Here is a 19,736-nt window from a genome sequence, read left to right on the forward strand (position 1 = left end):
GAAAGATTATTACCACTAGCATGAAGGTTATACAGCAAATGAAACAACTGGCTAAAGAAAAAAATAAATCACTTATAAGTGTCATATTTCATCATTAAATTTTAATAGGAAAACCACTGTGATTTGCTTAGTCTGAATATATATGCAATGTAAAGAGACTCTCTGACATCATCGAGGCATAACACCAAAGATAAATGGAGATGATTTGCCACACTACTGGAGCAGCTGCAAGTCTCTCTCAAACCTGCAGCAACCAAACAAGGAAGCTGGCTTCTGGCTGGCCACTGGCTCTTATGCCTTTGGCTGGGAGGAAACAATCAGAAGTCTTACTCTTCTCCTGACTGTGTGGGCTTTAACAGAGGGCAGCTGAGCTTCCACACGAGTTAAAATGGCCATGTCCTGCTAGTCACAGTTGGTTGTCCCTGAAGCCTGAGCCTTCACCAGAGAACAAACATCTGAAGGCCGCGTTGTGCACTGAGAGCGCCCCAAGCAAGGACAGCCAGAGCACATCCATATGCATCCCAAGAGAGCCCATCTGGAGCAGAGCCTCGCTCCACAGACTCCCAGCAATGCAAAACTAGGCTCAGGACACCAGACTGCCTCCTTTTCATAGAGCAGTTGTGTTTTGAGAGCAAAAAGGATGAAGATTTTCCTGTCCTGCTTCTGCATTACACTGCAGTTCTCCCTCCTGAAGGAGGGCAGCACCTGTGACAAGCTCAGGAAATGTCAGAGGAGCAGGCTGCAGGCAAGCCAGGCACTGCCCTGCCTATGGAAACAGCAGGCAGCCTGCTGTCCACCTGCCCAAACAGAAACAGCAGGAAAGGGTGCACGGCTGTTGTGCACAGAGCTGTTAAGATCTGTATGAAGCCCCAGGTGTGTAAATGAAACATCGGCTCCTTCTATCATCAAATGTGTACAACCTGTAAGCATGAATTATGCAAGACTATTAACTGTCTTATTTTAAGAGGGAGCAGGTGTAAAAGCTGCTTGGAGGACACAGCAAGTCACAGAAGGGGCAGCCCCTGGTGCTCAGTGCCTGAGCTAAGCACAGCCACTCTCACTGGGTGCAGCCCCAGTGCTCCCCCGGATGTGCATCCTGCACTAAGGAATTAACTCAGCATCTCCCAAGCTCTGTCTTCCAGTGCTCTATGGAGGAAGGAGTAGTATTTTCACCACCTCATTGATGACAGCTTGAGAAAGATCTGGATAATTGTGTGAGTCTGCAAAGAAGTGAGCAGAGAGCTGAAACTGTAACCTGGCTGAAACTCAAGCCCCCAGTCAGTGCCCAAACTGCCAAGCTCTGCCTTTGCTTTCACCTTTCACAAGGAACCTGAAACAGCAAACTCCCACTGAGACCAAGGAGCTCCAGGCTGTTCCAGTTCAGTAATTCTCTTGTTGACTAATGAACCCTCACACTCAGCCAGAGCCCACAGATGAGGATGCCAGCCTAGAGTAACGCTGCACAGCCCATGTCACAAGTGCCACCATGTCGGAGACTGAGACCAGCCGTAGGTAGGGACACTGGCTGGCAGCACAGAGGACTCACCCATCCTCAGCCCCAACCCACAGAGCTCTGCAGGCTACTGAGCTCAGCCTTCCTGAGCAGACACTGTGCTCAGCAGACATGCTAACGTTGCTGATGGCAAGCTCTGGCCATAAATTACCTAGAGGGTGAGAAGGCTTTTGATACATATTTTACAATTTTACATAAAACATTAATTCCTCTGGTCAATACAAATACTGGTAGGACTGAGTGGCAGGGCTGTACACAGCAAATAAGCAAGTTGGAACATAAGAAGTGCTTAAAGGGGAGGCACAGATGGGTATTAAGACCAGTTTCATTCCCTGTATATATCACGGACTTGGAAGAACAAACATCAAACACTGTGATTACATTTACTGATGATTCAGATTTGTGTGGGCTCCTCAATACACAAGAGGAGGGCAATAAAGTCCTGGACAACTGTGAGCAAGCAAGCACCTCAGGGGATAATTAAATTAATCTGAGCTATGGAAATGCCACACAACAAGGCTAAAACATAAAGCAAACAACATTGTAAAGGACTTTGCACTCAAACTATACGAGACAAACACAGGCTACTGCTTGTTCCCAGTGACCCACCAGGGTGTCAGGTGCTGCACAAGCCCATCAGGTAAAAACTGGTAGAGGATACACACAAAGCTCTAAAAAAAGCAATCTCAGTGATAGCAGTTGTATGTGCCCCCAGCGCAAGGGACTGTGGCTTTAGAGAAGGGCCTTGTCACAAGGGGACCACTGGTGACACAACAGCTCTGGTGACACCCTGAAAAAAAAATCCATGCAGGGGACCCCAGGCCACAGCACCTGCCTCTCACCTGGATTACCAACTCCCAGTCCCTATTATCAGCTGCTCCCAGACTCCTGACTATTGCTCACCATTTGGAAATCATGTACTTTCCCCTAACTGCCTGGTCAGCCTCACCATACTAAACAGTCCTGTTTGATACAGGACAGATGCCTCAGAGACACTGAGGCACCTTCCCTGAGCCACCCTGCCCAGCAAAGGGGTCACTAGAAGGGTATCACAGCAGGCACAGAGCCCCTTCCAGGAGACAGGTCCCAAGAGCAGGTCAGAATGAGACTGGGGAACACAAAGCATCTGGAGCAGCAACACAAGCAAGGACATGGGAGAAGTCAGAAGTGGCAGAGCTGTCCAAGGCCCTGAAGGCATGAAGATGCTAAATTTGATGAGGTTGAGGAAGGGAGCCAAAGGAGGAATAAATAGAGCTAATGAGAACACAAGGCATGAGCATTCAAAAACCTTTAACACACTACAAACAGCAATAAAAAGGCAATTAGAATTCCGAGATGCATGGAGGGTAATTGCATGCACTATAAATAGGTGGTGGGAAGATTGTCCTGCTCAGCAGGATCTGATTCACTTTTGGGGTGACTTCTGTGCAGAAAGGAATATTTTGGCATACAACAGAAGCTGCAAAAAGGGAGAGATGAAATTACAGGAAAAATCTCTATCACTCACATCCTGCTGCATGAAATATGTACCAAGCAGGAGTTTTGCCACAGAGGCTTCAGAGGTCATAGTTTGAGGAACTCCAAATAAAAGTTCAGCAGCAGGGATGCAGTGCAACCTTAGAAGGAAACATGCATTTTATATCAGCTAGCACAGGAGTCCAGGCACTTCAGTGCCTTTCACTATTGATGGAGAAATCTAACAATGCCCACGGAGACCCCGTCCTGCTCAGTTCATAACCTTTGCACAAGCACACGCACTTGTAACAGCACTTAAAAACAAGCAAAATCAGAAGTTTCTAACTGCAATTCCAGTGTCAAATTCACTTCCTCCATCCTGCCACTGGCATGTTGCTTCTGTTCCCTACTTGTGCCTCAGGCATGCTCCACCACTCTGCTCTGCTCATAACGCCCTCCCCAGGCTGGTGTAGCCCTCGAGGGGATGCCCATGGCTCAGCCATGCAGGCTCATATAGCTGGTACAAGCAGCCAGCTCAGTTTAAAAAACAGGCTCTCTGATGCCATTCCCTGCCCAGCCTTCCCTCCCTACACCAGTTAGGCTGGAACAAGTGCAACAACTGCTCCTCTCCCTGCTGGGCATGTGGCTCAGGCTGTGCAGGAATGTGTCATGAGAGATTCCGGGAAAGAAGTAGCCCTCAGAGTAGATAAAACCCATGAGAGTCTTTGCAAAATTACAACCAACATCTTTTAGAGTAGAAAGTACCACTTAAGTCCAGGAGGCCATAAACAAGTAGAAATTGTACCAGGCAGAGTCTTGGCCAACATAATCCACCACTACATGATCAACTCAAGTCTTTTGAGGACACCAGCTCTCTTGAGACAGCTAGAGGCTAGAAGAGTATTATTTCCCATCATATGTGCATAGCCCTGGGCATATCTGATGCAGAGCAAATGGGAGATGGAAAAGGAAAACACAGCCACACCTGAGAACTACCAGCAGTCCCTCCTCGCTGCTCCAGCTCCTTCACAGGTACCCTTCAGAGGTGGAAAGTTCACAGACTAAAGCACCAGACACCTGATAAACGGAGGGAGCAAAGCTGAAACTTCCCAACTCTAAACTCCCTCAGCCAGGCCTTGTGCCCTTCCCAGTTCCCCATTCTTTCCCAATGCAGAGCATCAGCAACAATTCATGTTTGGGAGTTGCTCTGCCCTCACAAATGACTGAGCACACAAAAGTCTCTGCAGTCCTAACTCTGGCTAGTTCTTTGTTATGCACCAAAAACCAGCCCCATGCAGCTCAGAACACCCTCAGATAACAGCAGCAGATGGCTTCTGCCTGGAGGTCCCACTGGCAGAGGGTGGTCTGCAGAGCCAGGGTGGGAGGAACAGTGCTGGTTTTTGCAGCGTGCACCACTCTCAGGTCATGAAGCCTGGCCCGTGGCTGAAGAAGTGCTGGCTGTGGTCTGCCTTCCTCCTTGCACTGTCACCATGCAGGTAGCAAGGCAGCTGGCTCCTGCTGTGTCACCCCATTAGCTTCCTCCCGAGGCAGAGACGAGCCTGTCATCTCTGGTTGCAAGAAGAATGAGAGCAGTCTGCTGGGAAAGAAGGAAGTGGTGGCGACAATAAAAGCAAACTCATCACATGCAACATGCAAAGCATTTGTACCCTCTTGCTGAATTAGGAAAAGGTATTTGGCATCTTAGAAGAAAATTCTCTTTTGCTTGATGTTCTGCTTATATGATACCCACATCACCTTCCAGATGCCTAAATTCTCTGCTGCTGAGGTGAGGGAGGAACTGACACCCTGCATCATCACATCAGGCAAAGTGAAAGCACCTCCTTCCAAAAACTCCAACTCCTGGCAGCATCAGTAGCAGTCTGACAGAACTTCCGTATGGCTGCAACTAATTGTTCCCAAATCATCCAGTATTTTCTGTGTCTAAAACATAACACCTGAATGCTCCTTCCTTCCCTGTTTACACCCTTCAGACAGGAACAGGGACACCTGAGGGGAGCACTGAGTGAAACACAGGTCGCATCTGGCTGGCTGCTCATAGAGCAGCTTCTCCCTTCCACAGCCACTTGTACCAGCCACACGTCAAGGCAGGCCAGAGCAAACCCAGAAATTTCTTCCCTAAGTGTCTTTGCAGTATTCAGGTTCACTTGGCCAACTGGCTGGACAGGGCTCCCCAAATCACTCCTTGGGATAAGAGTTCATTTCCAAGCAAAGCACCAGCTGTAAATTAGATGGGTGAGTGCCTTCTTGCAGAACCGATATCAGTGAGCAGGGAGCTGTATTTAGGAGTATGGGTCTATTTTCCCTCTAACAGCCAAGTCCCTTTATCTCACCAGGATGCTACCAGCCAGGCACCTTGTCCTCTCCAGTGCCAGCCAGAGTCTGTGTGTTGGGTGTGACACTCTGGGCTCTGAAATGACCCTCATGCACACACCCATGGCCCTACCAGCAAAGGCAAATCACTGCCCCTCTCTGAGGGGCTCTGAGGAAAGCATGGGGAGCTCCCCTGTGATGTGGGTTGTGATCACATGTTGGGGTGCTTAAGGCAGTAAAACTCTTCAACAGGATCGAAGCCTTCTGTACCTGAGGGCAATGCCAACTTAGCATCATGTGCCTTAGTAACTTAATTCCCCAGGAAAGGGAGAATGGCATCCCAGAGCAGTCAGCCAGCCCCACAAACCTCATTGATTGAAAGCACACACTGCAACTAACATACATCAGTGGCTGCTACAAGCATCTGCAAACTCCCACTGCCATCCTCTCCAGCTGAATGGGTTCTCAGGATCAAATGCAAATGCCAGAAATCAAATTGAAATGCTAGAGCAAACAGTGCTCTTTACAAGGCAACCGGCAAGACTGTTTCAAGAAGACAATTATTAACAAATAGCTTCTTCTATCAGTAGCTCCTCAAGGTGTGTGTGCCTGGAAAACAGCCGTTCCTCCCTATTACTGTCCTCCCCTGTGCCAGACAGGCAATTGGGAGTCAAACCACCCCCTTTTATCCCTGCTCCAAGAGATTGAACTGAGCCTGTGCACACTGCAGTGCTGCGGCTGCTCCGGAAACGAGGCCTCTTTCTCTTGCAGAAGTGCCTCAGGCAACAACAACACCCTAAACAAGTACTTCTTTTCCACTGCCAAAAAGTTTATTGAATCTTTTCCCCCAAAATTCTTCACCTGGCTGAAGACATACAGGGAGTAATAGATTTGCAAAGTCAGGGTCACTCTGCTCCATGCTTGTACAGGATCAGATCCAGTTCATAAATGTTAAATCTAAATCATCAAGTGTGGATCTAAATCTCACCCCAAAAAGGAAGCAGAAGGTGGTCTGCAGACAAAGCTAGATTTGAAGACTCTTCACTTTGAAAGTCCCTGCCCTTGTGTGAATGTCACCCTAATTTAGCACACAAGATCACAAAAGGCCAGTGCTAGACCATCAGCCCTGTTTGTCAGGGAATTATAGAAATGTATTGTGGCATTAGCCCAAAGTCCTACCAAAGTCAATGAGGTTCTTTCAAGATGTGCACATCACATTGCCAATCCCCAAAGATAAACACCACAGCACTGTCACTAAAAAACATGACTAAATCTAGATTTCATTAAGTTTCTTCATCAAATATTAACATTTAGGCATGGGGAGATGCCCATGAGGGTCACTATACACCTGACACTACTAAGAGTCCAAGCTCCCAACCTTACTGTGAAGTAGACAGACAGGTTTTGAACTATGACAACTACAAACACAGCATGACTTACTCCAAGACGAATAAATATTTGCATGACACTTTGACTCAGGTGTTCAAATTCTAGCAAATGTCTGACTTTATCAGCCTGAATCACAGACAAACAATACCAATATTATCACTAAAAGCACCTTTTCAAACAACAATTTCAAAAGGTTAACATCAAACACTCAGCGACTGCACTTTATGTCCTGTTTCAAGAACGAAGCCCATACAATTCAGAGGAAAACCTGGTTGAAGTAACCCAAATATCCTGTACCCACAAATAACTTCTTCCTAAGCAAGTGCCAGGCTAGGATGCTCTGTGTATTTTTCTCAGTATCTCCGAGGTAACGACACAGGGGAGCTCCCCAGGAACCTTCCATCCCCTCTCCACCCTCATGAAGAAGCAGCTGGACCCTATTGCTGGACCTTGGAGCATGCCCTCCAAGAAGCGAGGCTCAGTTCTGACCCACGGTGAGCTGGTGGTGCCATTTGCATAAGCAGCATCCAAGGTGAGGAGACAATTCTGATTGTCCTGCCATGCCTGAACAACGCTCCAAAAGAGCTGGGCAGGAAGGTGGCACTTTCCCTTGGACCTCACTCTGTTCTGTTTCCAGGAAGGGAAGACCTTTGCGGGGCCATCCATCAAACCCCACCCACCCTCCTGGGTGACAAATGGAGAAGAGCTGCTCACCACCAGGGAAAGTTCCTTTGTCTGCTGTTTTAAGGGACTCTACCATTTTAATTAGTCTTAATGCTTAAAGACACAGTAAAATATGTGATTTCTAGAGATCACTTTGGGGGTGAAACCTTGGCGCTGCTGAAGCCACTAGCTGGATTCACATCAACACTCTCCAAGCAACAGCTCTATTGATTTTACTGTATTGATTGGTCTTAACGTACTGATCGAGTTTACATCATGAAACAGAAATAGGAGGTTTACCTTGTACCATTCTGGACTACAGCACTGGCAGTAGCTCTGGGGTTTGTATACATACACTGCTAGTAGCAGAGTTGTGATGGCTGGGCTGCTACTGTTAAATAAGCTAAAACAAATTAAATATTTCTCCAGCTAACAAAAAACTGCATAGGGAAATGACTTGCCAACCACTTTCCACATAGGTAAATGGAGAACCAGTGACTCACCATTCAGCAGAAAAAATTACAAGTTGTACAAGAGGCAAAGTGCTTCAGGGAGTGTCTAGACTATGCAAAGCAAGGCCATAAATCACACCTTTTGAAATGATGGGCTGTAGCAGGGCTTAGAGCTGCATGATCAGATACATCTTCTCCACTCTTAGTTCATAACATCTCTGGCCCAAGAGGTGCCACCCATGATAATTGAAATGTCAGGCTGTGGATCAGGAACTGCAAAGTTTTACAACAGCCAAAGACCAAGTTCACCAAGTTCACAGCCTATTTCATTACCCACTTCACAATCCAATAAACTGCAAGTATATAAATAGCCAAAGTATGACAAATATTTAATATCTTCTAGAATTAAATTAAGATAAGGCTCTGGCAAAATAAATGATAAGTCTTTTAACTGAAAACAACTGTTTTCTGCAGATTCCAGACAACTTGAGCACAGTAATCACATTCTGCACTCCACACCGCTAAGCAGCACAGCATCTCAGATGTGCCAGACCTTCCCTGCCACAGTGATGCTCTGCAAGCAGGCTCACCTTCACTTCAGGGTTGGCACAGAGCTGGGCACAGCCCCAGCCAAGAGCCCAGCCACACACACAGCCCTCATTTGATGGTGGCAGTGGCCTGTGCCCATATTGAGCCATCTAAGTGGTGAAGCCAGCCCCTAACTACTCTTCCAGGTTTGTATAGGCATAGCACTAATAATTATCCTGCAAGCTTTGCTGCAACTACAGAGCAGTGTATGAGGTACAGCTCATGCTTGAGAGCTGCCTGGACCTTGCAGCTACTTCTTAAACAGCACTAAATAGCAACTGAGGGACAGACAGAAAACTAGCAGAGCATCGTCTTTACCTCTCCTGCCCTGCAGAGCTGAGAAAACCAAATATCTTGGGACCAGCATAGCAGAATCTGACCACAAAATACAAATTCCTCCAGCAGAAAGCTGCTAAAGCAAGTCCCAACACCACCTGCGTTCAGTCTGTCCCAGAAGAACAATGTGTTGGTGCTTTTATGAGAGAACTTGTGTAAGTATGGCATGAGAGTAACAATCCAACCCATGATAAGTAAGAAGTATGTGGTCATTTGGAAGGCTGCACTAGCTTTACTGTGTCCTTACTGTTGTAGCATTGTGTACCTGCTGAAATGGAAAGAATTTAGTATTTCAAGATGCACTGTAACCAATTTAATAGTTTATGACCCCTCACACCTGTTCTGCATTAAGCACTGCGCTTACATCAATCACCATTCAGCAAATCACAAGCTTAAATGCTTTGCTGAATTTGACTGAGAATTTTGCTAATGCACCTGACGTCATCCCACAGGCTTACACAGGGACCCAAATCATAAGCCACTTCTCCCAAGAGTAGCCCTGATAATCTGCAACAAATCTGGAACTTTTTTCATCCTGCATTTATTCCACTGGGAAGTGATTTACTTTCATGCCTGCCTACCCCCTTATTCTGCAGGAAGGAAAGCAGGCAGTGGCACCACTGCAACAATGTCTGACCTAATGTGCTCTCTTCATTTTATCTCCTAAAAAGTTCTTCCTGATGTCCCTTTCCCAAGAAGTCTTTTCAGTTTATGCTATTTTGAAGGAGCAAACACCGATTCCAGGGCTGTGCTGTGCCTTTTGACTGCCGTGCTGCGGAGATATTTAGCAAGAGGTACAACCCACATTGACAACCCACATTCAAAGATGCCTGGTTTGCATCACTACAGACACACACCTTGTCCAACATCCCTAGGCTGCCAGCTGAGCTGCCTTCCCAAAGGCTTCAGACAGCTGGGATCAAGTGGGAAAAGGCACCAAGCACGGCTGGTCGTCTCAACTCTACTTCCAACAAATCAGCATGATCTAGAGAAAAGACCACACACACCCTGGGCATGCAATTACCAAGCTCAGTGCCATCTGCAGTAATAAAACACATTGTTCTGAGAGCCACGGAGCTGGCAAAGCCACTTTCCTCTTGAGCTGCATCATGAGGCCGGAGCCTTCCATATCCAGCAATATTGTAAGCTCTGATGGGAGTTTTTCCTCCACATTCAGTTGATCTCTTGCTCAGATTTCCCAGTGTCTAGTAATGGCTGCCCACACACGGCACCTTCTTCCCATCTGGGGTAGAAGATAAAAATGAAATCTCCCTATTTTCACCGGGCCTTACAGGGATGAGTATCTTTCTTGCAGACCATTGTCTGCATCTCAAATGTGCCTGGAATTCAGTGGTGGCTTAAAAAAGAGACCCAAGTGGGAAGCAAAGACAACACAGGTAGGTATCTAATAAGCCCTTTTTCTTTCCCCTTAGAAAATACTGCTAGTGAGATGTAAATAAAATAAGTTATAGGTAGACGTCACAGATGTGTAGTTACTCAAGCAGTGCCTTATGCCATAAACATCAAAATAAACCCAAAACAGAGGTACAGACCTGAACACACTGATCTAAAAAACAGTTTTTCCACTGTTGCTGAAATTTCTGGGGTGTCAGGATCAGAAAAATACCAGTTCTGAGTGGCATCTGCTTAAATTCATCTGGAAATCTGAAACATAGTTTGCTGCTGGTGTAAACGAGCAATGCTGCCATGCCCATATGCAGTAAATACCCAGCTACACAATCCATTCACGTTTCAGCTGCTCCCTTTGCTCTCATATACATTCTAATTTATCAAGCAGCAGGTAATTACCTTTGTGGCACAACAGCACCTGAACTATACAGTTCCCCCTTTATTCCAGAGTGGTTCATGGGTGCTGCAGAACCCCAGGCTGCATTTCCAGCTCCGGAGCATTACACTTGCGTGTGTGGCTGCACAACTGGTGCCCGCTGTGCCGGTGTGTTCCCAGCCCCCGGGCACCAGCCAGCTCTGACACAGCAGCACTGCAGGATCAAGGAGGGAGGATTACACACCTCAGGGGAGGTACAAAGGGATCTACAGCCCAGGCAAGAACTTCAGTGCTGCGGCCACAGCAAAATCAACACTTTCTTATCTGAGAAAATTGCAAAGAAGGTGAAGCTATTAGAAGCTGCCCAGGCTCTGGGAGCCTGGCAGAGGCTGACTGCAACACAGTCCATCTCAGCTGTGGTGGGGATGGGCTGGCTGTTATCAGGTAACGCAGACAGGAAACCACTCTGCAGGGCAACAGCTTCACTGCCTCACCTATAAAGCCACGGTCACCTGCCTGGGCTGTACTTAGGGTCACAGCATCTCCCATTCTACAGGGGAGAGCTGTGAGCCAGGTGAAGCCAAAACTCATCCTTCTCCTTCCAGCACTGGGCAGAACCTGCTGAGCAGTTCTCACTGCTGCACAGTTCTGTCCAGACACATCTGTGGTGGCATCTCCCTGACATGGGTGTGGGGCCTGAGCATGAAGTCAGGTCCCCTCACCTGGGCAGGGTCCCGGTGGGGCTCCCTGTCCATGGGCAGTGACTGAAGTGGGCAGATGGGCAGGGTCACGCCTTGGCATCTCCAGGACCCTGCACGTTCAGTGGATCAAGCAGCAGCCCCTGCAGCCTCTGTCCAGCACCACTGGGAAAGGAGGGAGCGTGGTCCTGCACCAACCTGGAGACTGCAAATGACAATGTTTGGGGATCTTCTGCTCCCTACTTCTTCAAGGATTAAGTATTTCCCAGGCAAACTACAGACTGTGAGGGTGGAGAGGCAAATGGCACATGGGAAAGGAAGCAGTTTATCCCTCTTCTGCCAATGAGCAATCTGACACAACAGCCCCCATTAGAGCAGGACCAAAATCCAGTTTTTTCTCACCTTTCCCCCAAGAAGCAAAATGTATTTGTTCCAGTGTGGTGAGTCTTGAGCACCTGACACTTTCACCATTACTGAAGACCCAATCAATACACTGCAACTGAAGCTAGATGCTCAAGAGTGATCAAGTCCCTCACCTTCACTCTCTGGTCCCCCTCCAGCCAGAGAAGGAAAGGACTTTCCCAGAGGAAAGCAAAACAGAGGAGCACATGAAGTTCATCAACAAACTCCAGGCTCTGGTAGTCCTTTAATTGACTTCAGTAGGAGTCATGGCAAAGAAAAAAGGGCAAGGATCTACTCCCAGTGTGACGACTGAATATAGGGATATAGAGAAAACAAAAAACAAAATTAATTCACCTTTTAAAGGGTAAATTCAATTTGACATGTGTTACAATGGCAAATTTAGCTTTCCTAATTCCATTTCACTGCTAAGTTTGAGGGGAGATGGTCAGCTCTAAAGACGCACCTATTTTAGCTATGTTAGTCAGCCAGAAATATTTCCTTATGTTCTTCATTTCACAGAGAATGAATTATTTCCTCCCAAGATCCTGTGTAACTTCCACATAGTCTTGAGTATTGCTGCCATTTTATAATTTTTTTTTTGTTGTTGTTTCACCTGCACTTTATTCCCCACCTTTTCCTCTCCCTTTTCTTGTCCTTTCACAGTGCACTATTTTGACTTCAGGGACTATAAACTGTCCTTCTCAGCCACTCTTCTCTGAACTAAGATGCTGCATGCTCCTTTGGATAAACTACTTGTCAATTCCAGTTCGCTTTCATATGAGAAACAGTTGTAGGACTTATTTGGCTTTATTTCAGTGAAACTAACAGTAATGCAAGTTTCGTCTTCAGTTCACTTTTATGTGAGAAACAGTTGTAGGACTTACTTGGCTTTATTTCAGTGAAACTAACGGTAATGTAAGTTTCATCATCTTTCTCTAACACAAAGGAGTTGCATGGGAAACAAAAGCCAGAACTACTCTGGAAATTCACAATCTGTTGAAAAGCATTATAGGCAAAAGAAACAGATAAAACCTGGCTATAATTTCAGCTATGTACTTTGCTCAGCAAACAAAAGCATTCAAGCTTCCAGCAACAGATTGTCCTATATTGCCTTTAAACTACATGATACAGTACGGATACACTTTCCTACCTCCGTATGTTGCAATGACTAATAATAGTCCTGTGGTGTAGCAGAACTGAATGTCGTTTGCATCAATACATCCAGGAGTCTGCCTGACTTGTAAAGGTCATTTGTCAACACAAAACAGGATCAAGGCTAAAACTGCAGTCTAAAGAAACTCAACCGAAAATGGTGACAAAAATTCAGCCAGCTGTTTCAGAGAGCTACGTTACATCACAGACTTAACTCTGGCTGCCACAGAGAAAAAGTTGGCTACATTTGACTGAAAGATGCTTGTGTTCAGATCCAGAAGAAACTTAATTTCTGCCCTTGCCCATGAGCTTGTGCCTCAGAGGAGAAACAAGCTCCAAGACAGCTCCTGGAGATGAGGAGCCCAGGTGAAGCGCTCCGGCCCAGGCTCTGCCTGGAGCAGCACACGGCCCTGCTGTGGTGACACACTGGGAGAGGAAGAATCAGGACTGTGACAGAGACTTCACTGCAAACCTCTGCTGCTGCATTTTGCCAGGAAGCCGGTCTTGGGGAGCTCGCCAAACATAAACACTTGCAAGAAGTTGAAATGAGACTCAGCAACTCCCCAAGTCAGTGCCAGCACTCCCAGTTAAGCAAACTTTGCAGTAAGCATGGAGTTGTAGAGTCCCTTTGCAGGAGACAACAGCACGTGCCTGGTGTTTCCAGCAATATAACCCATTTCTCTCCTTTTGACAACCTTTAGATGGCCAACATCCCAAACTTCCCGAATCCCGATGTTGCGTAACTAGAAGCAAGGATGTGTGTCACCGCGCCGGTTCTGAGTGGGAGACCATGTCGGGAGCAGTGTGGAGGGTGACAGGGGGTCAGGGGGCTGCCCCGAGCCAGGGCTGCTGCCAGCAAAGCGCACCACGTGGGCCCAAGGTGCCCTGTGCCGGAGTGCCCTTGGGGTGCCCGGGGAGCTGCAGGCCCGGGGAGCAGAGGGAGGCGAGGAATGGGCAGGGATGCAGACGGAGGGGTATCTAGAGGAGCGTGCACAAGGTAACTCAACAGCGGGTGGGTAAGAAGGGGACAGGCGGGTTGGTGGATGGCAGGGGGTGGCAAGGAGTAGCCAAAGGTGGGTGGGTGATGGAGAGGAGAGGCAGAGCCCGACCGGCAGGGCAGAGCCGGGCAGGGCATTGCGCGGCCGGTACCTTCTGCTGCCGGCGGGCCATGTCGGTGGGCTGCTTGGCGTTGAAGGGGTAGGCGATGCAGCGCATGACGAAGACGTAGAGCTGCAGCTTCTTCTTCCTCTCCTCCTCCTCCCGCTGCAGCCGCTCCAGCTCATCCTTCTCCTTCTCGCTGGCCACCGAGGGGCTGGGGCTGGCGGGCCGCGCCGCGCTGCTGCCGCGCCCGCCGGGCTGCAGCCCCCCGGCGCTCCCACCGCCGCCGGCACCGCCGCCGCCGCCGCCGCCCGGGCCCTCGCCGGGGCGGCTGGGCGAGAGCCGCGCCGCGGCGGGCGCCAGCGGCTCCTTGCCGCTCTCCTCCTCCACCAGCTCCTCCGACTCCTCCTCGCTGGACGACGGGTCCAACATCGCGGCGGCGACGGCTGGGCTCGGCCGGGCGAGCTCTGGAGCGCGCTGGGCTGCGCTCCGCTCGGCGCAGCCGTGCCCGCGCCCGGCTCCGCTCCGCGCGCCGCCGCGCCCGCGCGCGCCCCCGCCCCGCCCCGCTCCGCCCCGTGCGCGCGGGCGCTGGCCGCGGTGCTGCACGCGCGGGGCGAGGGGAGCGAGCGCCGAGAGAGCCCCGCGCATGCCCGGTGGGGCCGCGCCGCCGCCATGGCCGCGGGGGTCCGGGAGTCACGGCTGGGCGGGCGCGTGTGCCCGCGGTGTCCCCGCAGCCGCGCACGGGCACCGCGGTGCCCTCAATGTCCCCACACAGGCACCGCGGTGTCCTCAGTGTCCCCACACAGGCACCGCGGTGCCCTCAATATCCCCACACAGGCACCGCGGTGTCCTCAGTGTCCCCACAGCCCCACACGGGCACTGCGGTGTCCCCAGTGTTCCCACACGGGCACCGCGGTGTCCTTAATGTGCCCACAGCCCCACACGGGCACCGCGGTGTCCTCAGTGTCCCCACGGCCCCACACAGGCACCAACCACGGTGTCCCCACAGCCCCACACGGGCACCGTGGTGTCCCCAATGTCCCTCACAGGCACCGCGGTGTCCTTAATGTCCCCACAGCTCCACACAGGAACTGCGGTGTCCTCAAAGTCCCCACAGCCACACAAAGCCACTGCGATGTCCCCAATGTCCCCACAGCCCCACACAAGCACCGCTGTGTCCTCAGTGTCCTTACAGCCCCACACAGGGCACCGCGGTGTCTTCAATGTCCCCACAGCCCCACACGGGCACCGCGCTGTCCTTAATGTCCCTACAGCCCCACACGGGCACAGCTGTGTCCTCAGTGTCCCCACAGCCCCCCACGGGTATCGCGGTGTCCTCAATGTCCCCACACAGGCACCGCGGTGTCCTAAATGTCCCCACACGGGCACCGCGGTGTCCTTAATGTGCCCACAGCCCCACACGGGCACCGCGGTGTCCTCAGTGTCCCCACGGCCCCACACGGGCACTGCGGTGTCCTTAATGTGCCCACAGCCCCACACGGGCACTGCGGTGTCCTCAGTGTCCCCACACGGGCACTGCGGTGTCCTCAGTGTCCCCACGGCCCCACACGGGCACCACGCTGTCCTTAATGTCCCCACAGCCCCACACGGGCACTGCTGTGTCCTCAGTGTCCCCACAGCCCCACACGGGCACCGCGGTGTCCCCACAGCCCCACTAAGGCATTGCTGCCCCTGTGGTGTCCCCACTGTCCCTGCGAGCCTCCGCCGCCACACACAGACACTGCTGTCCTCAGCGTCCCCACGGACGCCGATGTCCCTGCTGTGCCCCTGGTGCCCCCACAGCCCCACGCGGGATCCTGTGTCCCCACAGCAGCCTGTGCCACACGGATCGCTGCACACCTGAGGCTCGCAGCAGTTGTTTTCCACCAAGCAGCTCCTCTTGCACCTCAGTGCAGCTGAAAGTCTTAATCGAAAGTGATATTGCTGGTAAAGATTTCATCCAAGTCACTAATTATTACATGTGTAATGCTATCGTGGTGTTCTGCTTTGAAGATTACCTGGGGCAAGCTGAGAACTTCAGAAGCCTCTCTGAGGGATGAGTCAGTGAAGACGTCGTGCATTCAATGGTTTAGTTTTTGGTGATTTTCAGATCTGATTGAGAGTTCATTTACATGTATTTGTGTATTTGTGGTCGGTGGGTGTTTTCAAGGTTTTGTTTTTCTACTCAATTAGCAGTGCTTCTTTTCCAAATGTCAAAATACCTGTCACCTGTTAATTCATGTTAATAAATATTTAGGGAGAATAGATAAACATTGGCTCATGGTGATGGGGCTGTGAAAATAGCTTGCGGGAGAGGAGATAGGCACTGCTTTTCACGATGTGTTCCAGCATTTTCACAACAGCTGGGCTTTCTGAGCTTCTTGCCTACTTCTAATTAAAAGCTCGGTGTAGCAGATGAGTCTGGGAAAACTTATGGGTCCTACATTTCCAAAAACCATGAGAAGTGGCTGAAAAATTGGTGTAGAGAGTGAAAATTTGCTTTCCCCATTTCCATCAGCTTTATCTGCTAGAGCTGTGGCATTCTGCACATCAACTTGCCATGGTGTGTGTCCTGCCAGCAATGTGGGAAGACCTGGGAATGACAAACTTTTTGTGGGGAAGAGCAAAATTGTAAAGTTCATGAAAACAAAGTTTTCTGTGTGCTTCCCATTGAAAGGAGCTGTCCAAGTTGAAGTTAGGAAAATATTTTTCAGCCTCTTTAAGCCTTTCTCAGTATCATTTTATTTCACACCTCCTTATTTATTTTTCCTGAGAATAACAACTAGAAGTACCATGATATCATTGCTGTAATGCAAATAACCCTGCTCACCCAAGGTGTGTGGTTGTGCTGCTAGGAGAGAGGGCATACAGCACCTGCTAGTGCCTTTTGGCCCCTAACATTTCTAATCCAAGGATAACTACCTTGTGGGAGGTGATGGGATGTTTCAAAAGTATCTTCCTCAGCAAAGTTCTCTTATTTTTTTAGTCGTCTTTCAGTTTGGCATTTCTTCTTTTTTATTGATGCCAGTTTTATAGCATCCATCAGAAAAAAAACAAACCTTGTCCTGAGTCCAGTTGTGCCAATGCAAAAAAAAAAATTGAATAAATTACATCAGTGCCAATGATGATATTATCTATAGGTGATCACACAACAGAGGAGAAAGCAGAAGTCTTTGGGATTTTCAAGAAAGAAATGTCATTTATTGTATAGGAGAATGGAAAAAAAAAATCTGTGACATGAGGCTGCAGGTGCTCTCCCTCATAGTTGAAGGAGCAAAGGCAGAAGCTTCTTCCCCATAGGCAGAAGCTGCAGCTCTCTGTCTTCCTTCTTCTGGACAAAACAGCAATAAAGCTCTGTCAGATGATCAGAGGAAAACTGGACCATTTCTTATGAAAGGTTTTTTGTGGTGATTGCTCTGATTGTTGTGGTAACTCTGCAGAGGTGGATTCACTAGAGGAAAGCAGCTGGGGATGACAGAAATAACTTTTGCTGGTAGGAACATCACAGACATTGAGTATCTGACTATAAAGACAAATTGACTTTTCTGACAGATTGTCAGAAAAGATTTCTTAAATTAATTGATACAATATAGATACATACAACAACAAAAAAAAAAGCATGTTTTGTTTTTTTTTCTTTTTAAGAGGCTTCAGATTTATATTTATCTTTTAGTTGGTGAGATTTGGCTCACTAGAGAACTTTGAACTTGGTTATATTTTGAAAGGCCTGACTGAATATCAAGGTATGGCTCATCTGGAAGTTTTGCTGGTCCAGAGAAGCAGGGGCACATCACAGTCAATGTGATTGAGACTTTATTTCTGTAATTCACACAGCCATGTTTTCACAGTGACTGTGTTTGAATGTACAGTTACAACACTCACGCTTTTTACTGAGTAAAGGAAAGAGTCAGGTCAAAAATTCTCAGGCCTCTTGCTTTCTCTTTCCAAATGCCATATTTGTCCAGAGAGATGTATGCAGCTTCCTGTAAAATATATCTGGCTTGCAGTTGTTTGCATCTTATTGCAAGGCAGTATCTGGAAGGCACTGTGCAGGAAGGGAAGCAGTAGAGTGATCGGGAAAATTGTGTGTGGCTAACTTCCAATGGCATTATTTCACGGTGGGTACTTGTGTAATTACCCATCATGAGTGGGTAAATGTAGATAAATAAGAGCATTAGCTAAGTAATTTTTGACGTTATATTGGTTTTTATTGCTGTTTTCTCAGGATGCTTAAAACAAAGGCTCTTTGGGTTAAAAGGATGGCTAATGTTGGATGGCTAAGTTCATTTTCTAGATGAAACACAGCTTCAAAACCCGTGGTCCTTTCTAGCTTATCACTTTGGAACAGGTTCCAGCAGGTTTTAAAAATCTGCCCCTACGTATTTGTTCCCAGCATCATGAGTTAATTGCCTCTGCTAAAACACTTTCCAGGATAATTACTAAATGAGATCCAAAGTACCTGCATTACCAGCTCTCTTGCAAATTCTGGTACAGGGCAATACTCACCGTGTGGGAATACTCCACCTCCGTGTCTGTGCCTGTTTACACTACAAACAAGAAGCAGCAAATACACACACACCAATCCCTGCCGAGGGCGAAATGCTTCCTACCTGTCATGGTTGGAGCCACTGCAGCTGAGTAAAGGAGATTCCAGGTGACCTCAGGTGTTGAAAACAGGATGTAGAATAGTAAAAGTATTTTGTGAAATGTTTCAAATTTCTTTCCATTTTGTACCGTGTCAGAGGGAAGAACCTGCTGGTATTAGAATAATCACTACTGTAGTGATTGTATCTCCAATTTTTTCCATTAGACAGAGGAAATCATTGTAGATAATGATTTGTAGAAATTACTGTAAAGAAAAGCAGAGCTGAAGCAGAGGCTTTGGCTTTGGGAAGAGACTTCCTGTGTATGTGGCACCAGGCAGGCAGGACCCAAGGCTTGGGAGAAACCCTCAGAAAGAGTGAACTCCGCTTAAAGCAGACATTTGGGAGAGCTTAACAGAATATCTCCCTCAGGGAGGCTCACATTTGCATGAAAACTAAGCAAACCCACATTCTTTTTCTTGATCCTGGTTAAAGGCCTAAACCAGAATACTTATGAAAGCTGGAAGCAATGAGTGCCTTTGTAAAATCTGTGTGTGCTGATGGCAGGGAGTTGCAGGGACTGTCTAGAAGAGGAAAGAGAAATTAAGGCCCATCTCTTGTGCTGTTTGGCCTCCTCTGAGATCCCTTGTGGGCATGGAATATGATTGAATCCTTAGGGCTGAAAAGACCAACCATTAACCCAACACCGCCATGTTCACTGACTCATCCCCAAGGGCTACATCCACACACCTTTTGAACACTTCCAGGGATAGTGATTCCACCTTGGGCAGCCTATTCAGATACCTGGCCATGCTTCCAGCAAAGAAATTTTTCCTTAATATCCACTCTAAACCTCCCCTGGTGGAACATGAGGTCATTTGCAAATCACTTGCACTGAACATGAGATTTGGAAACAAGTGAGAGTGCAGACTCTGGTGCTGGGGCCCTCTCTGCTTCTCTCTGCCAACTGCTATCCCTATTCCAGCTCAGATAGTGCTGTTTTAATGAGCATGAGGTGATTTGCCTTATTTATGCCATATGCTGGGTATGGATCAGAAAACACCTCTGGGGGGGGGGGGGGGGGGGGGGGCCGGGGGTGCACAATCCCTAGCTAGGATTCACCCTCACTTTGAGACTGACTGCAGAGCAGCTCCTGATTTTTGACAGAGCTTCCCACTGCCAACCCCTCAGCAATCACACAGTGCCTGCTGGCTGCTACTCTTGGTGTTTATAGGAGTCCAGCATCAGAGAGATCATTTATTCTTCTGGATGTTACCTACTGCAAATTTG

General features: G+C 48.5%; 1 protein-coding gene across 16 annotated transcripts in view; it reads right to left on the minus strand.

The window, feature by feature from the left end:
• Positions 1–14,395, minus strand: part of CADPS (calcium dependent secretion activator) — a 205,922-nt gene extending 191,527 nt beyond the window's left edge. For all 16 annotated transcript variants that reach the window (XM_077786159.1, XM_021537240.3, XM_077786156.1 and 13 more), the window contains exon 1: positions 13,915–14,395. In XM_077786159.1, coding sequence (XP_077642285.1) covers positions 13,915–14,295 — 381 coding nt within the window. In that variant the 5' untranslated portion in view covers positions 14,296–14,395. The remainder of the gene's footprint in view (positions 1–13,914) is intronic.
• Between the last annotated feature and the right edge of the window lie 5,341 nt (positions 14,396–19,736).

The sequence above is a fragment of the Lonchura striata genome, chromosome 12 (genome assembly GCF_046129695.1).
Source record: "Lonchura striata isolate bLonStr1 chromosome 12, bLonStr1.mat, whole genome shotgun sequence".
Lineage (NCBI taxonomy): Eukaryota > Metazoa > Chordata > Aves > Passeriformes > Estrildidae > Lonchura > Lonchura striata.